The 15623-nt window shown below is 32.9% G+C and overlaps 1 protein-coding gene across 1 annotated transcript; it reads left to right on the top strand.

The window, feature by feature from the left end:
* Nucleotides 1-37: 37 nt before the first annotated feature.
* Nucleotides 38-14929, top strand: LOC126744466 (vesicle-associated membrane protein 7). Its single transcript, XM_050451905.1, has 5 exons — nt 38-280; nt 338-541; nt 9662-9890; nt 14026-14093; nt 14424-14929. Exons 2-5 carry the CDS (start codon nt 338-340, stop codon nt 14583-14585), a joined length of 663 nt encoding a protein of 220 aa, XP_050307862.1. The 5' UTR covers nt 38-280; the 3' UTR covers nt 14586-14929.
* Nucleotides 14930-15623: the final 694 nt, after the last annotated feature.

Genomic DNA, 15623 nt, shown 5'->3' on the forward strand with positions numbered 1-15623 from the left:
AGAGGTTTGACATTTGTGAACACCAGTAAACACGAAACAGCTGATCTGACTCATCTGATTATAAATTGATAAAATAAAGAAAAATAGTTTCTTTATCAGGCCCAGTTGTGTTATTGTTCACGAATTTACATAAATAACTGATATACCGATTGCTTATCGTTTGTTAAAATTTTTAATAGTCTAAATTCTCTTAGTTTCCCATACTTTGCAAGCCTTATTTAGGTCCACAGGAAACAGACAGGAAGTTAACTCTATCTAATGCTACATTGTTTCTAAAAGGGTAAGTTAAACACTCTTTGTTTTTAAAAAAATCAATCGTTATTGTAATGAATTTTAGATGCCAATCCTATATAGTGTGGTTTCCCGAGGCACAACAGTTCTAGCTAAATATGCTAGTTGTGCTGGGAATTTTGCTGAAGTCACTGAACAAGTTATTGCAAAAATACCAGACTATAATGATCGACTTACCTACACACATGGCAATTATTTGTTTCACTATATTTGTGAAAATAGGATTATCTACATGTGCATCACAGATAATGTAAGTATAAGGTCACCACATTATTATACTTATAATTGTTCACATTTTGGTAAGTGAGTGGATAGGAATATAGAAAATAATATAGGAAGATTCCTGTGGCGTTTGCTGTAATTTACATGAATCTACTTAGAATGTAAATAGAACATTCTTTCTATATAAAAATAAGATGAAGATTATTTTGAAGTAAATGAGGTAAAGGGTAAGTACTTAAGAAATATTCTCACAATAAGATTATTATTTATATTAAGTTAATCACCAGTACAATGGTTAGTATTTTACCAAATGGTGATAATCTGGAATCAATCTGTGCCATTGTACCCACCATAGATTCTTTAGTATATACACGACTATAAGTCAGCCCAGTATTCAAATTTATTGTTCTGCAACAAATTTTTTTGAAGGTTTGACCAGGTAGATCACCATACTTTTCTTAATAAGCTTTTTCATGGTCCTGGCACTAATACTTTAGAATTGATTCAGAGCTGTTTGTCTGATCATGTGGTCGGAAGTTTTGAGGAGGGTCAACATATACAGTATTGTGCAAAAAGATAGCAACATTGAACTTTCCTGTTATATATCTTTTAGTATCTATTTTATAAGTAAGGTTTATATATTATTTACAAGAATAGTTAGAGCCTGTTTATATTTTCATATTATCATATTTTTTGTATCATAATAAATAAAACACCAAATTGTTTTATGCAAATTTATTATTCAAAAATATAGCAACAAAAAATAGTTTTGATTCTAAAAAAAATATAACCCAACTAAATTAAAATCAATTCAATATTTTGTGTAGTACCCCTTCTCCTTCATAAGATCAGCACATCGTCTTGGCATGGACTCAAATAATTTCATAATATAGTCATTGCTCACTTCTTTCCAAGCCTTTTCCACTATTTCAAAGAAGATATTTGTATTAGAGCATGTTAGGTGCCTGATTTTGGTGTCAATGTAATGCCATAAATTCTCTATAGGGTTTAGGTCTGGGGATTGAGATGGCCAGACCATTACATTTATTTTTTCATCAGATAGCCACCTTTTAACAAATTGAGAAGCATGTTTTGGATCCTTGTCATGCCGAAATATGGCTGTTACTGGCATGACTTCATCCATATATGGCACTAAATGTGTTTGCAGAATGTCTTTGTATATGAAACAATCCATTTTTCCCACTATTCTTACTATGGTTCCCATGCCACGGGCCGAGAAACATCCCCATACAAGAATATTTCCCCCTCCATGTTTAACTATGGGGCAATTGTACTTTTTGTTTAATCTTTGTTCACTGACACACACATCAGCTACAGACCAGTGGATATGAGATTGGGCAAAGTGAAAACGAGCCTTGACGTTCTTCTTTGAGAGTAACGGTTTTTTGGCGGGGCGACGAGCAGGTAAGTTGGCATCAAGTAATTTATTTATTTATCAACGTATATAACATTTCAAGTACTTATTAATAATTAACAGTAGTCTTAAGTAAAAACTATAATACTAATAAACAATACTGTGCTAAACCTAATCCAAAGAGTGGGAGTAGGGCACTATCCCAAGATAGTTGCCCTAGCTGACGACTTAAATTTATTTAAAGATGTACTGAAAAAATCAAGATCTTTTGCAAATCTATTCACTGTAGAAGCTATTCTATTTATAGGACTGTTTAGTAGATAGGATGTTCTGCAAAAGGGAATATGGAGAAGCGCCTGACCTCGTGTTGTGTAAAAAGATACATGCAAAGAGAAAAGGCACAGACATTCCGGACTTCTAACAATACCATTCAGAACCTTAAACGCAAAGCAAACATCAAAGAACTGCCTTCTACTTGATAAGGAGTTTATGCTCAGGTAGGACATGGTCTCTGAACAGGTAAGATCCAGGCCTGACTTCATAAGAGTATATCTGGCAAACCTGATAAACTTGTGCTGGATATTTTCAAGCCTCTCAATGTGAATCAGAAAGTAGTAGTAGTAATCTTCTCCTTACGGTATTGGAACTGAGGTTTACTCCTCCACCCTCTTTTAATTTTGCCAAAATTTGAGAAGAAGACAAAAAAGGATTTTCTTTGGAAATTCGGAGCAGCTGCCTATCCATCCTCTAATTTGTTTTTCTGGGTCTACCAGGAATGGGCGCCGGTACAGCTGATCCAGTAAGGCGAAATTTTTTGCAAACTCTGGGTACGATTGACCTGTGAAGCCGTAAGCTTCTTGCAATGTCACTCTGCCTAACACCATTTTCGTAATGCTCCACAATAATTTTTCTTACATCACCAGAGACAGTTTTTGAGTGACCCATTTTAAGTTACTTCTGAGATTCAAAAATAACAACTTAACAGCAGGTAAATCGATATTTAACTGATAAAATAAATGCGAAACAAGAATGTTGCTATATTTATGCACATTGTCTAAATAAACAAACATGAAGTTCCTTACTCTGCATTGGCATTCTTATGATATCTCGCTATATTTATAGATAATACAGAGGCGTGTACTTAAAAGTAAAGAAATAATATGGAATAAATAAAGGCGCAAATAATATTTTTGAAAACATCGCTTGTTGCTATATTTATGCACAATACTGTAGGTGCAATCCTCTGTGACCTCTCTAGAGCCTTTGACTGCATATCCCTTGATATATTTCTACTGAAACTTGAACAATATGTGATATTAGGTAGAATACAACAAACTTTCTCTTGTGGCAAAATGTCTGCTGCCTTAAACATAGAGTTCCTCAGGGATTAATCCTCTTCCAAATTTATATAAATGATGTATAATCATCTGTTGAGAATTATCTTGTGCTTTTTGTTGATGACACCACAGCTCTTTTAATAAACAAAAATCTGGGGTCTCTAGTTAGTGAAATAAATAGTTCATTGATCTCAATGCAAAATTGGTTCAATACAGGTATGTTATTAATAACAACAACAATAAAACTGAAATAATTGTATTTAGTCTAAGAACAATTGAAATACCTACTACAAATGAACTTTCCAATACAAAATCTGTGAAGCTTTTAGGGATACATATAGTCAACATTTTAATTTTTAATGAACATATTGATCACACTGATAAAAAATTAAATTCTTCAACCTTCTGCAAAGTAACTGCCTTGATCACAATACTAAATAAAGATTTACGGGTAACTTATGTAAGGCTTAATAAACTATTTATTGTACTCATTACAAACACCAATTAGTGTAATCACAAGTTAATGAAATAAAAGACGAGTAATAAAATTTTACAAGATACCTACCTTAATAAAAACAGTTAAAGAAAAATAAAAAAATACTAAAACTAAAGGTAACCTAAGCTAATATACAAATTGCTTCAAATTCTTGATCAAGTCACTCTTGGTTGTGTTACAAATATCAATGTTGAGGTATCCCAGAGATTTTTATGCTTTATTGGCTATAGAAATATAGTGCGAGTTGAACCTCATATCATTATGATAAATTTAAGTTTTTAAATGTGATGTAATTGTAAGAGTTATTAATTATTATTTTTCAATCTGCTTAATATTACTTTGATAATTGTATTAGGGTAGGGCGGGGCTAGTTGATCCACGCACCATATGACAAAAACCTAAGACTTTTTCACCGAGTGAACACGAAGCTACGTAGACCGCCCGTATTTGTTTATCTCATGAATTTAGTTGATCGCCAGCAGTTAAAGCGGAGGTATCGTCAATTTTCTGTTTTTGCACGCGAAAGTAAAAAATCGATATTGAATGTGTTTTTGGTCCTATTTCGTTATTTTAAAGTTGTGAACTTCAAAGTAAGTACAATATTTGTTCATAACCGTGTTATTTTAATAATATTTAGTTAAAAAATAACAGTTCTAAATACATTATGTGTTGAATTGTTCCAAAAACGTGTGTGGGGTTAGTTGAGCCAAAATTAACAGGGCAAGTTGAGACATGGCTCAACTAACCCCCTTTCATGTATTTGTTTTATTTTATGTATAAAATAATATTTTTGCTGCATTCCTGTTTTATTTTCAGATGCGTACTTATAAGAGGACGACCGCACGTGGAGAGGCGACAAAAGAGCAGCTATTTAATGCAGCAAAAGCAGTTGAAAATGAGGGAAAAAGTATTAGAACCGCAGCAACTGAATTTGGAATTGATCGAACGACACTGGGGCCGATATATGAAAAAATTAAAGAGTGGAGATGGACCAGACGAAGTAACAATGGGATATGTTGCATCTCGTCAAGTTTTTTCTTTAGAGCAAGAAGAAATTCTTAAAGATTACTTGCTCAAATTGGCATCCATTTTTTATGGTCTATCGCCAATTGAGGAGTGTTTATTCAAAAAAGGACATGTCCACATTTTATAATTTTGAGAAAAACGAAAAAAACGTTTCAGAATGAGACCTTTAGAGCTAAAATATTAAATTCAATAAATTATAATTCTTTGATTCCCTAAAAGCATATTTCCAAAAGATGTTTTGAATACTTCTTTTTTTTTAAGAGAAAAATCAAAAATAATTTTGGACATGTGTTGTTTTGAATGAACTAAATGTTTATGTCCCATTTTGTTTGAACTTTAAATTATTAATTTAGGTTTTTACGTGTTACAAAGTATAAATAAATTTTAGACACTGTATTTATTCATAAACTTTTATTTAAATGAAAAATACAATATATTTTTTCAAATATGTATGTCATTGTCAGGTTCTAAGCAGTCGCACTCTTCTGCTTCATTTTCACCTTCTTCAGCTGCTGCGTCCTCGGTTGCACGTTCTTCAAGAATTTAAAAAAAAAAAATTAACTCGGGTATAGTTTGCCACTTCAGTTCTTCATTATTAAATTGTTTTTCAAGAAGCGCCTTCACATTAAGTTTTTTTTCGTTTGAAACTAAATTTTCTAATTTTTTTTCCTTTTAGTTTTGTGATTCTTCCCGTCTGTGTTTTTTTCAACAAGGTCCTGTAAGAATTCGACATGTCCTCGTATCTAAAAAATGAAGATCCTTTGTATTTTATTGTAAATTGGTTGTTTTTTAATGGAAACTTCTTGATTGAAATCTTTTTAAAATCTTTTATCCCCGGCACTTTGTTGTATGTCCCCTGAAGTTCCTTGATATCATACAACTTCGAGTCAACTCCTATTTTTTTCCCTTCACCCACCTCGGAATATACTGATATGTATTCATCGGGATTGGCAGTGATGGTAAGTTTTTTAAATTTTCTTTCAACGCGACCAAGCACTCGGTCCGCCGGCAGGTAAGAATGGCCTCTCAGGGGGAAATGCATAATCAATTCCTTCACTTCATTAGGAGATTCATTCTGAAGCCAATAGGCCAAAATATGAACAACATGGGCATTTTTGTTTTGGCTCCCGCAACCATCACAAAACAACCTCACGACTTCCATGTCTTCCAGGTTCATAGACCTTAGATGATTAAGTAAAGCTGAACCAATTTCCACTGACCCGCGTGCTGCTTGATTCTCTGTCCAGGTATAGAATTTAGGGTGATTTGATTTTACATCAACGCATCAAAAGGCGTAAAAACTTATTTTCCTTAAGTAGAACGCATCCTGGATTGGGGTCTTTGGAAGGGGAGGCACCTGTTGCAAATCAAAACAAAATGTTACACTCTTTTCGGGAGTTTCATTTAGCAGTTTGTAGAATTCATTAGCTCTCATTTTATGGATTCTAAGATCTGTCATTAACTTTGCTTTGTTTTCAGGTTTTTGTCTTATGGCATTTTTCAAATTTAGGCAAGTCCCACAGACATCGGATGCCGGCGACGAAAATCCAATGTTAAATTCAAAATAGAAAATTATTTTAAACATTGATTTTGTCACACGGAAATTGGTATGTTTATCGTTAAACATTTTCCATAGCTCGTTCAAGTTTAGTTCACAAGACAGGTAAACACGACAGGACTTACTGCGGTTGTAATGGCTTTTAGTGGCTGGCAAATTATTTAAAAAATCACGAATTTTTTGCTTCTTGTCCAAATTTTTTTTGCCATAACGGTCACCACCGCGATTCTCTTTAGGAACGTTTCCGTCTTGTACGGTTTTTATTAAAGTCTGTATTCGGTTCTTTGAAACACTGAAGGCTAAAGCAAAAAACTGCCTACAAACGGGCACCATCAAAAATTGCTCTCCTTGTCGAATTCGAAAGAAATAAGAAACAATCATACTTTTGGTCTTTCTTTTTCCTTCGTTTACACCATCCCTAGGTCTCTTCCTTTTCGGCGGACAAACAGACAGAAGATGACATAATTTCTGATCTTGTAATATTTTATTTGGTGTCTGGAAAAACTTTTGTCTTGCTCTCAAAATATCAGATTTTTTCACTAAGGCACATTTCAAGGAATTGGTGTTATGTTCACACGGTCTTACAAAATTTCTTAACGTAAGATTTGGATCAGAATACCTAGAACAAAAGAAAAAGATAGGTACAATAAGTCTTATCAGGTTGCGGTAGCACAATCTACGTTATAATGCACGTACGACTAAGAAACAAAATATTACCTCTGTCGTTTTAAAATATCCACTTTTGGAACTTTAGGCTTCCTTTTTCTACTGCCAACATTAATATTTCCCACTCTGACCTCCATATTAACTACCGAAACTTTTCAAAACGCCCACAACAAACTTAAAATTTTTTAAAACGCCGATAAACAAACGCCACACGGCTAAAACTACAGCGAAACAATTAAACAACTAAAGCAAACAACGATTAAAAGTTGGTGTAATTGAATCGTCATAACAGAAATAGCAGAAAGCGGGCACAAAATGGACATGTCTGATTTTGGGTAAAATCGGTGTTTGCCCATAAGAAATAATAGTGGACTTGTCCGATTTTGAATAAAACAGATTTAACTTTCATGTAAGGCGGACATGTCTAGTTTTGATCGAACACAACACCTTCATATGGGAATTTAACGGGGACATGTATTTTTTTGAAACGATTTGAAGGGGTTAGTCGATAGGAATGATAGAAAAGATAGAAAAATCAGTATAAAACGTATTTTTAACTTTTGTGGACATGTCCCTTTTTGAAATAACACTCCTCAATTGATGTTAGACGCCTAGCCTTCGAAAGTGCAACAAAATATAACTTAAACGTTCCTCAACCTTGGAAGATAAATAAAATGGCAGGAAAGGACTGGTTGACGGCTTACTTAAAGAGAAACCCTCAGCTCTCAATAAGAAAACCAGAACCGACAAGCTTAGGTGGAGCAACCTCGTTCAATAAACATAATGTTAATATGTTTTTCGAAAAACTTGCCAACGTTATGGACAAATATAAATTTTCGCCATCAAGAATTTGGAACACAGAGGAAACGGGCGTGTCTACAGTAACAAAACCTTCAAAAATAGTAGCAGCGAAGGGAAAAAGAAACATAGGTGCTGTTACTTCAGGAGAGCGTGGAACTAATGTAACCCTAATTACCGCCGTATCAGCAATAAGGAATACAATACCACTCATGTTTGTCTTTCCCAGAAAAAAATTTAAACCCTATTTTATTTCAAACGGTCCTCCAGAATGCATCGGTGCAGGAAATGCAAGTGGTTGGGTGACTGATTTAGAATTTTATGATTTTATGAAGCATTTCGTTAAACATACAATCCCTACTAAACAGTCTCCTGTTTTACTTTTACTGGACAATCATTCATGACATTTATCAATTGAGACCGTAGAATATGCAAAGAACAACGAAGTGGTAATGCTTTCATTCCCACCACAGTGCACCCACAAACTTCAGCCACTGGACGTGTCAGTCTTCGGGCCTTTCAAGAAGTATTTGGCTTCTGCCTAGGATGCATGGCTTCGTAACAACCCCGGACAGACAATTAGCATATACGAAATACCACAAATTGTTGCCACAGCTTTGCCATTAGGAGCTACAAGTTCCAATATAATAAATGGATTTTCAAAAACGGGTATATATCCTTATAATCGTGATATATTTTCTGATACAGATTTCGCGCCATCATATGTAACTGATCGTCCAGTTTCCGAATCTATATCTCAGCCGCCGTCGACAGAAAATAACAGCATTTCTGCCAGCACTTCCCAAACCATAGCTTCAGAAACACTTGATGACAACGCCATACCATCATACCACTTGCTGAAGAACAAAGCAAAAGGAAAATGAAAAGTTCTGATAAAGTAGACAAAAAGAAGCTGCTAAAAAAGCTATTTTAACAGATGTGTCCTACTCAGGTAATACACTATCGAAAACTAAAGAACGACGGTCCAATATTACTTCTTCACATTCAGACGATGGAAAGACTCTATAGGAGCCGTTGTTCGAGAAAAAGAAAACAAGTTTTCCAAGAACATAAAACAGCATAAAATAAATAAGAAATCTTTTTCCCCATTGCCATCATCTGAGTCTGAAGATGATGAATGTTTATGTCTGATGTGCCTAGCAGCATTTACAGATAGTGTTTCGGGTGAAGAATGGATACAGTGTTCTCATTACAAAAAATGGGCTCATTTAAGGTGCACTCCGGGTACTAGTATATATTATATGTGTATAAACTGCGGCAGCGATTAGTTTCATTTCCAAAATGTTTAATTTAGTTTTGGTAATAAATTTTTTGAGTATTTCTAGAATTAGATTTTTATTTTTCATTAGAAAACTGACTTAACCAGCCATTATGCTAGTTTAGTTTGTGTGGTTCAACTGGCCCCATGTGTCGGTTCAAGTTGCCCCATATTTGGGGTAAGTTGAGTCAACTGTACCCAGCCATATTGCAGTCATTTTTACCTAAATAAAACAATATTTCGTCAAACTTATTAATTGCTTTTTAAAAACAAATATATACATCAATAATCCCTAGAATGTTTAATTATTTATATTAAATAATAACTGAATGACTAACTAATGACCCTTCATTTTTCCAAATCCGGCTCAACTAGCCCCACCCTACCCTATATTAGCGAAGTTTTCCCATAAATAACTAAATTTAATAACTGAGCTTGTCAGCAACAATATTGATATGAGTACAATAATTGAAAGAGAGTATCAAAAATCTGGGTTTAACATTATACACATTTCTTAATGTTTGTTATTCTTTAAATATGTGAAGCTTTATCAAAAATTATATATTAATTTCACAAGACATTACAGTAAATAATGACAGATTTTCTTTTATAGGAATTTGAACGAAGTCGAGCATTTTTATTCCTGAACGAAATCAAGAGGCGATTCCAAGCAAATTATGGTCCGACAGCCGAGTCTGCTCTGGCATACTCGCTCAATGCTGAATTCGCTCGCATTTTAGCAAATGAAATGAAGCATTACTCTGAAAGTCACGATGTAGACACAATTTCCAAAGTACACAGCGAATTGGACGAACTGAAGAATATTATGGTGAAAAATATTGGTGAGATATTTTGATTTTTAAAAATCTATTGAGTTATAATAGTTGTGTCAATTATGAGATATGATAACTAATAGACAGGCCGATTGTTACTATACAGGCATAAATAAAAGTTTTAAAACACACCATTTTTGGGCAATGTATTCCTTAAAATTATTTTCTTTTCTAGAATACAGTATAATAATAAGTTAAAATAATTATATTCATATTGCAACTCAACCTACATTGCAGAATTAGATAGTTTGCTCAAAAATAAAAATACCTATAGTTAAAACACAAAACACAAATTACACATACTATACTAATAAGTAGTATACGAAATCAAACCATATCAATGATTTTAAGATAATCTCTGAAATTCTTAAACGAAGCCTTAGGTAAAGCTTTTGAAAAAAAAATATCTGCCTGTTGCTTGTCTGTTGTTACATACTCTAAAACAATTTTTCCTTGACCAGCACAGTCTCATATAAAATGGCGTTTGATATCAATTTATCAGTTTAGATTGTTTAATAAAATAAACACTTTTTTAAATATTGCTATGAAAAGAGATTCTCTAGCGCAAAATGAAAGAGCAAGATACTCGGATTCTGCACTCGATACAGCCACAATGCTTTGTTTCTTTGTGTTCCATTAATTTTTACTGCAAAACCAGATATGCTTTTTCTGTCTTCATCAAATTGAAATCAGCAAAACCATATAAAGTAATTTTATTAGACGATTTAGATCATAGTTTTCTGCTGAGTTCAGATATCTTAAAACATGTTTTAAATAATTCCAATGGTTAACTGTAAAACTATTTTGAAATTGAATAAAAAAGTATATTGCAAAACTTAAATCATAATTAGACATAATTTAGTTTCCAAGACATTTAATAGATCAATTTTACTGGAAAATGTTATTAAATCATTAACGTGGATTATTATTTAAACAACCGTTAGAAAAATAAAGACATGGATCCTTCCTTGACCTCTGAATTCTAAAATTGAATAAAGTTTCATTCAATAATGAATTCCAACATTTAGGGCTTTCCCTCAAACTATACAATGCTTTTAAAAGTCTACATACTAAATTTGGATGTTTACTTTTAAGTCCCTCTGATTGTTTTATGTATACAGGACTATTTAATTTCCCATTGAAAAATGCTGACTCTACATCCATTTGAATAAACAATTCAAATGGATGTGGAAATTCATTCCAATCATACTCAATATACAAGGTGTCCCAAAATTAGTGGACGAAACGCGAACCCTGTATTCTTTGGTCAAAAATAACCTCACTTTTTCCTATAAACATATATCGGCAAACGCTCCCCAAGGGAGCTACGCCCCTTTTAAAGGGGGCACCTGAAGATGGTTTTTTCCACTTTTTTTCGAAACATTTTTATATTTACAAAAATGTTAAATTTTGGTATTCTCCCAATTTTGATATGCTGAATTTAGTTGTCATTTCATAATTTTCATTATTTAGTCAGGTGCGTATCATTTAGGGGGTGAGCCTAAAAAAATACTTAAAAATAAATAGTGTGCAAAGTTTTTGTTTTTTTTTTCTTTAAATTTTAAAAATTTGAAGCTTTTTACTTAAAAAAGTACCTCTTGGTCAATAACTCTATGAGTTACCATTTTCGAGAAAAACGCATTTAAAAATAACGCTGCGTAGTATTATTTTCATTACCAATTTTTATGAGAACTTAGTAGTTTAACGTATGGGCGGGTTTGATAGGAGATAAATTGATAGGCCCAATTATTTTGCCACACAGGTTAACTGGTCATCATTATTTAAATTTTCTTCAAAACAATCTCAGAGATTTACTGGACGATGTTCCCATAGAAACTCGGCTGGAAATGATTTTTCAGCACGATGGGGCACCAGCTCACTACAGCCGACAGGTGAGAAACTGGCTGGACAATAATTTTACAGGCAGATGGATAGGCCGAGGTGGTCCAATAAACTGGCCTGCACGATCGCCCGACCTTAATCCTCTGGATTATTATCTTTGGGGTAATATGTGCAATATTATTTATGCCACCGAAATTGATACTCCAGAAGAGCTTCAGAGGCGAATTCTCGCAGCTGCAGGCCAAATAAGAGAAAACCTATTTGAAATTCTTAGATCGACCCAAAACATTCAAAAAAGATCCAGGTTATGCATTCAGGAAAACGGAAACTTGTTTAAACATTTGCCTCAAATAAATTAGTATTTTTATCTGTTTGCAATTTTATTTGTCAATTTACTTTTGAAGCGTGCTATTGAGTTTTAATAAAAATTGTTATTAATAATACTAGAATTTCTATGCAGCGTTATTTTTAAATGCGTTTTTCACGAAAATGGTAATTCCTAGCGTTATTGACCAAGAGGTACTTTTTTACTTAAAAAGCTTTAAATTTTTAAAATTTAAAGAAAAAAAAAACTTTGCAAACAATTTTTTTTAGGTATTTTTTTAGGCTCACACCCTAAATGATACGCACCTGACTAAATAATGAAAATTATGAAATGACAACTAAATTTAGCATATGAAAATTGGGAGAATATCAAAATTTAAAATTTTTATATTTAGCCGTTTCGAAAATAAGTGGAAAAAACCATCTTCAGGTGCCCCCTTTAAAAGGGGCGTAGCTCCCTTGGGGGGCGTTTGCCGATATATGTTTATAGGAAAAAGTGAGGTTATTTTTGACCAAAGAATACAGGGTTCGCGTTTCGTCCACTAATTTTGGGACACCCTGTATAAAGATAGTAATTAAGGTTACCATCCTTGCAACTGGACCATAAACCCCTTCTAATAAGGAATCCTGTTGATACCCTCAAACTACTAGTCTTGTCTTCTTTTCTAATTTACCATCTACTTCGTTTTCCCGAAAAACGCACTTTGAACCTATAGCCCTTTTTTATTTCTAGGATACGGTACTAATTCCCATGTCTTGTTTTCCTGTAAAGCATTTGCTATTTATTTCCATGTTGTACGGCCTCTTTATAGAACTGTGGAACTTCTAATAAGACATGTCCCATAGAAAGAGCTGCAAATTGTACATCAGTGTCAAAATCGGTAGTTGTGTCATAATTTGGCTGTTTCTTGTATATACTTCTTCGTCCTTCATGTTCATTATTATACTGTTACTTTCTTGTTCTAAATCTCGGTCTACATTCTCTGTCCTCTTTCTATTTACATTGACACATTCCTTGGAATTATGTTTTTCTCTTTCTTCTTCGTCTCTAACCGGCTCCTGACATAAATCTATATCCTTGTTACATCTGCTCATCAAAAACAACATTCCTTCAATGCAATGCACAACTTTCTTCTCACTCTCTGTCCATTATCCGAATAGCCAATCATAATCAGTTTTCCACTATGTGTCTCTAAATTATATACACCATACTTTTCAGTATTGTTCGATTAAACCTTTCCGAAACCCTATTTTGCTCAAGATTTTAAGGAACTGTATACTATATTCTTATCCCCTTATTTTTACAAAACTCTTTAAAAGCAATTGAAGTACATTCACTCTAGTTTCTCAATTTTAGTACCAAACTAAGCCTCTACCAAAGACACAAACTATAGGATATTATTTCAAAAAGTTATTGTATATTATTTCCCATTTAAATTACCTTCTAAAAATTTTCCTTTTGTAAACCGTTTTCCTCTAACTTTCTTACTGGCAGTAAGTTGTCATACACATTACTTTTTTCTTGAAATAGTAAATGTCCTTCTTTTCTAGCAATAATGTTTTCACCTTCTTTTGCTATATTTATATTATGAAAAACATCTTTACTGTTATGTAAAGATGGTAACAATTTTGTGGTAACTAACTGATTAGTCGCACCGCTATCTACATCAATTTGAGTTGAGAATCATGTTCTGAAGGAAAGTTACTAACCTAAAAGTGTAGAGTATTAGTAGAATATTCTACCTGAGAAATTATATTGTCCCAAAGTTTATTATAATTTAACCTTGTCTTAATTTCTATTGCCTTAAAAGTGGCATGATAATGGTATGTTTTTTATTTTGATCCGTAGAAATTCCATATGAAATTGTATGTTTTGTTGCAGGTTGCTTTATTAAAGTTAACTTTATTTGTGCTTAATTTTGATCTTCTTCATTGTACATAAAAGTATATATAGGTAATATTTAATATGATATTGCAGATAGTGTTGCGCTGAGAGGAGAGAAAGTGGAGCTGTTACTGACCAAAACTGAAAATTTGAACAATGGTGTAAGTGCATACATTTTTATTTAATGTAATTAAAAAATTTGAACTTTTAGTACCCAAAGATTTAGTCGTGTTTGTTGTGACTAAAATTTGAGAAAAAAAGTCGATAATAATTTCAAGTGTTTTTTAATGTATCGATACATAACAGAACCATCCTGCACATAGATAATAAACCGCAATTTACTAACCTCTATATAAATATATACAGAGTGAAAAAATAAGCGAGTTAAGGGGCTGTATCCGTTTATCTTGGAGATACAGCTGCTTATTTGCCCACCCTGTACAGTGAGTCCTGGAATACCCTATAAAATTAATTGATATTTTTGTTTTTAGGCGGTTTCTTTTAGACAAACGAGTAGAAACCTGGCACGCTCCATGTTCTGGAAAAACATCAAATTGTACGTCATCATCGCTGTAGTAATAGCTGTGGTGGTTTACTTTATAGTTTCGATGGCTTGCGGCGGTTTGTTATGGCAAGGATGCGTCTCTAAGTAAAAAAACAAATAATTTTACAATTCCATATTATTACTTACAAGGGGATAAGCAATTCACGGTTTTTATTGGTTAGGTTTTAAGCAAACATCGATGTGATATATCAGAAATTGTTAGTTTCATATCGTGCCTAACCAAATTATATAAAATTGATCTTTATTATCAATCGAATATGTGGGCTCGTGCGCCTTTTTCAATTGGTTTCTGAAATATTTTCTATTAGGTTTATTTGAGGCATATATAATAACTGATGTTTAGAATAATTCGTTTTACTTGCATACATATTTTAATTATGATATTTACTTTTTATTTATTCAATTTTTGTAATATAAATATGTTAATCTTAATGCTGATTTTTTTTCTACCTGGGCATATACATTTTGGGGAATTGCGAAATGATTCATCTGTGAAGTTCTGAATGGCTTACAGGAATTCTTCACAAATTGCTGTAATTTTCAAAGATCATGTGACTAGCATTGAATCCTAACAAAATGTGGTTCAAATCTCCATTATCAGCCTTGATTTTAATCCGTAAATGGTGTTGGATGTTAAATAATGTCCGAATTTTATGTGGTATATTTTGATGTATTTTTTGTAAATTAATTCTCTTTGATACATTGAGGGCAATTTTTCTTAATGGTGGCCAAATATCTATTACCCACAAAAACTATATTAGTATGTGACACAGTAAAATCATACAGACACAAAATTTGCTTTTTTGAAAATACTTTTTAGCCAGTGTTTAAATATACAGGGTATTTGGCGGAGGGTTAGCCAAACTTGGTGGGCATATAGATAGGCTCAGATAGAAGATATTTTTTTTAATAAACTTGTGTTCTAAAAGTCTCGGGTTTTTTTATATCATTGATTTTGTGTTATTTTCAGGATTTTCAAAAAATTGTGCCTTTTGACATCGGCATTGATTCTTTGAATTAATATGATAAAAAATTGGTCGAGGTTCCTTTATCTGGATCCAAGCATAGCAAATATTGAGTGAAATAATTTGGCATCTTGCAGAAAATGAAGTTATAATTTAATGAA

The sequence above is a fragment of the Anthonomus grandis genome, chromosome 14, assembly GCF_022605725.1.
Source record: "Anthonomus grandis grandis chromosome 14, icAntGran1.3, whole genome shotgun sequence".
NCBI lineage: Eukaryota > Metazoa > Arthropoda > Insecta > Coleoptera > Curculionidae > Anthonomus > Anthonomus grandis.

Coding starts and splice junctions, on each gene's coding strand:
- LOC126744466 (XM_050451905.1), top strand. CDS start 338: ATGCCAATCCTATATAGTGTGGTTTCCCGAGGCACAACAGTTCTAGCT. Junction 542..9,661: donor ACATGTGCATCACAGATAAT/GTAAGTATAAGG, acceptor TTTCTTTTATAG/GAATTTGAACGAAGTCGAGC. Junction 9,891..14,025: donor TATTATGGTGAAAAATATTG/GTGAGATATTTT, acceptor ATGATATTGCAG/ATAGTGTTGCGCTGAGAGGA.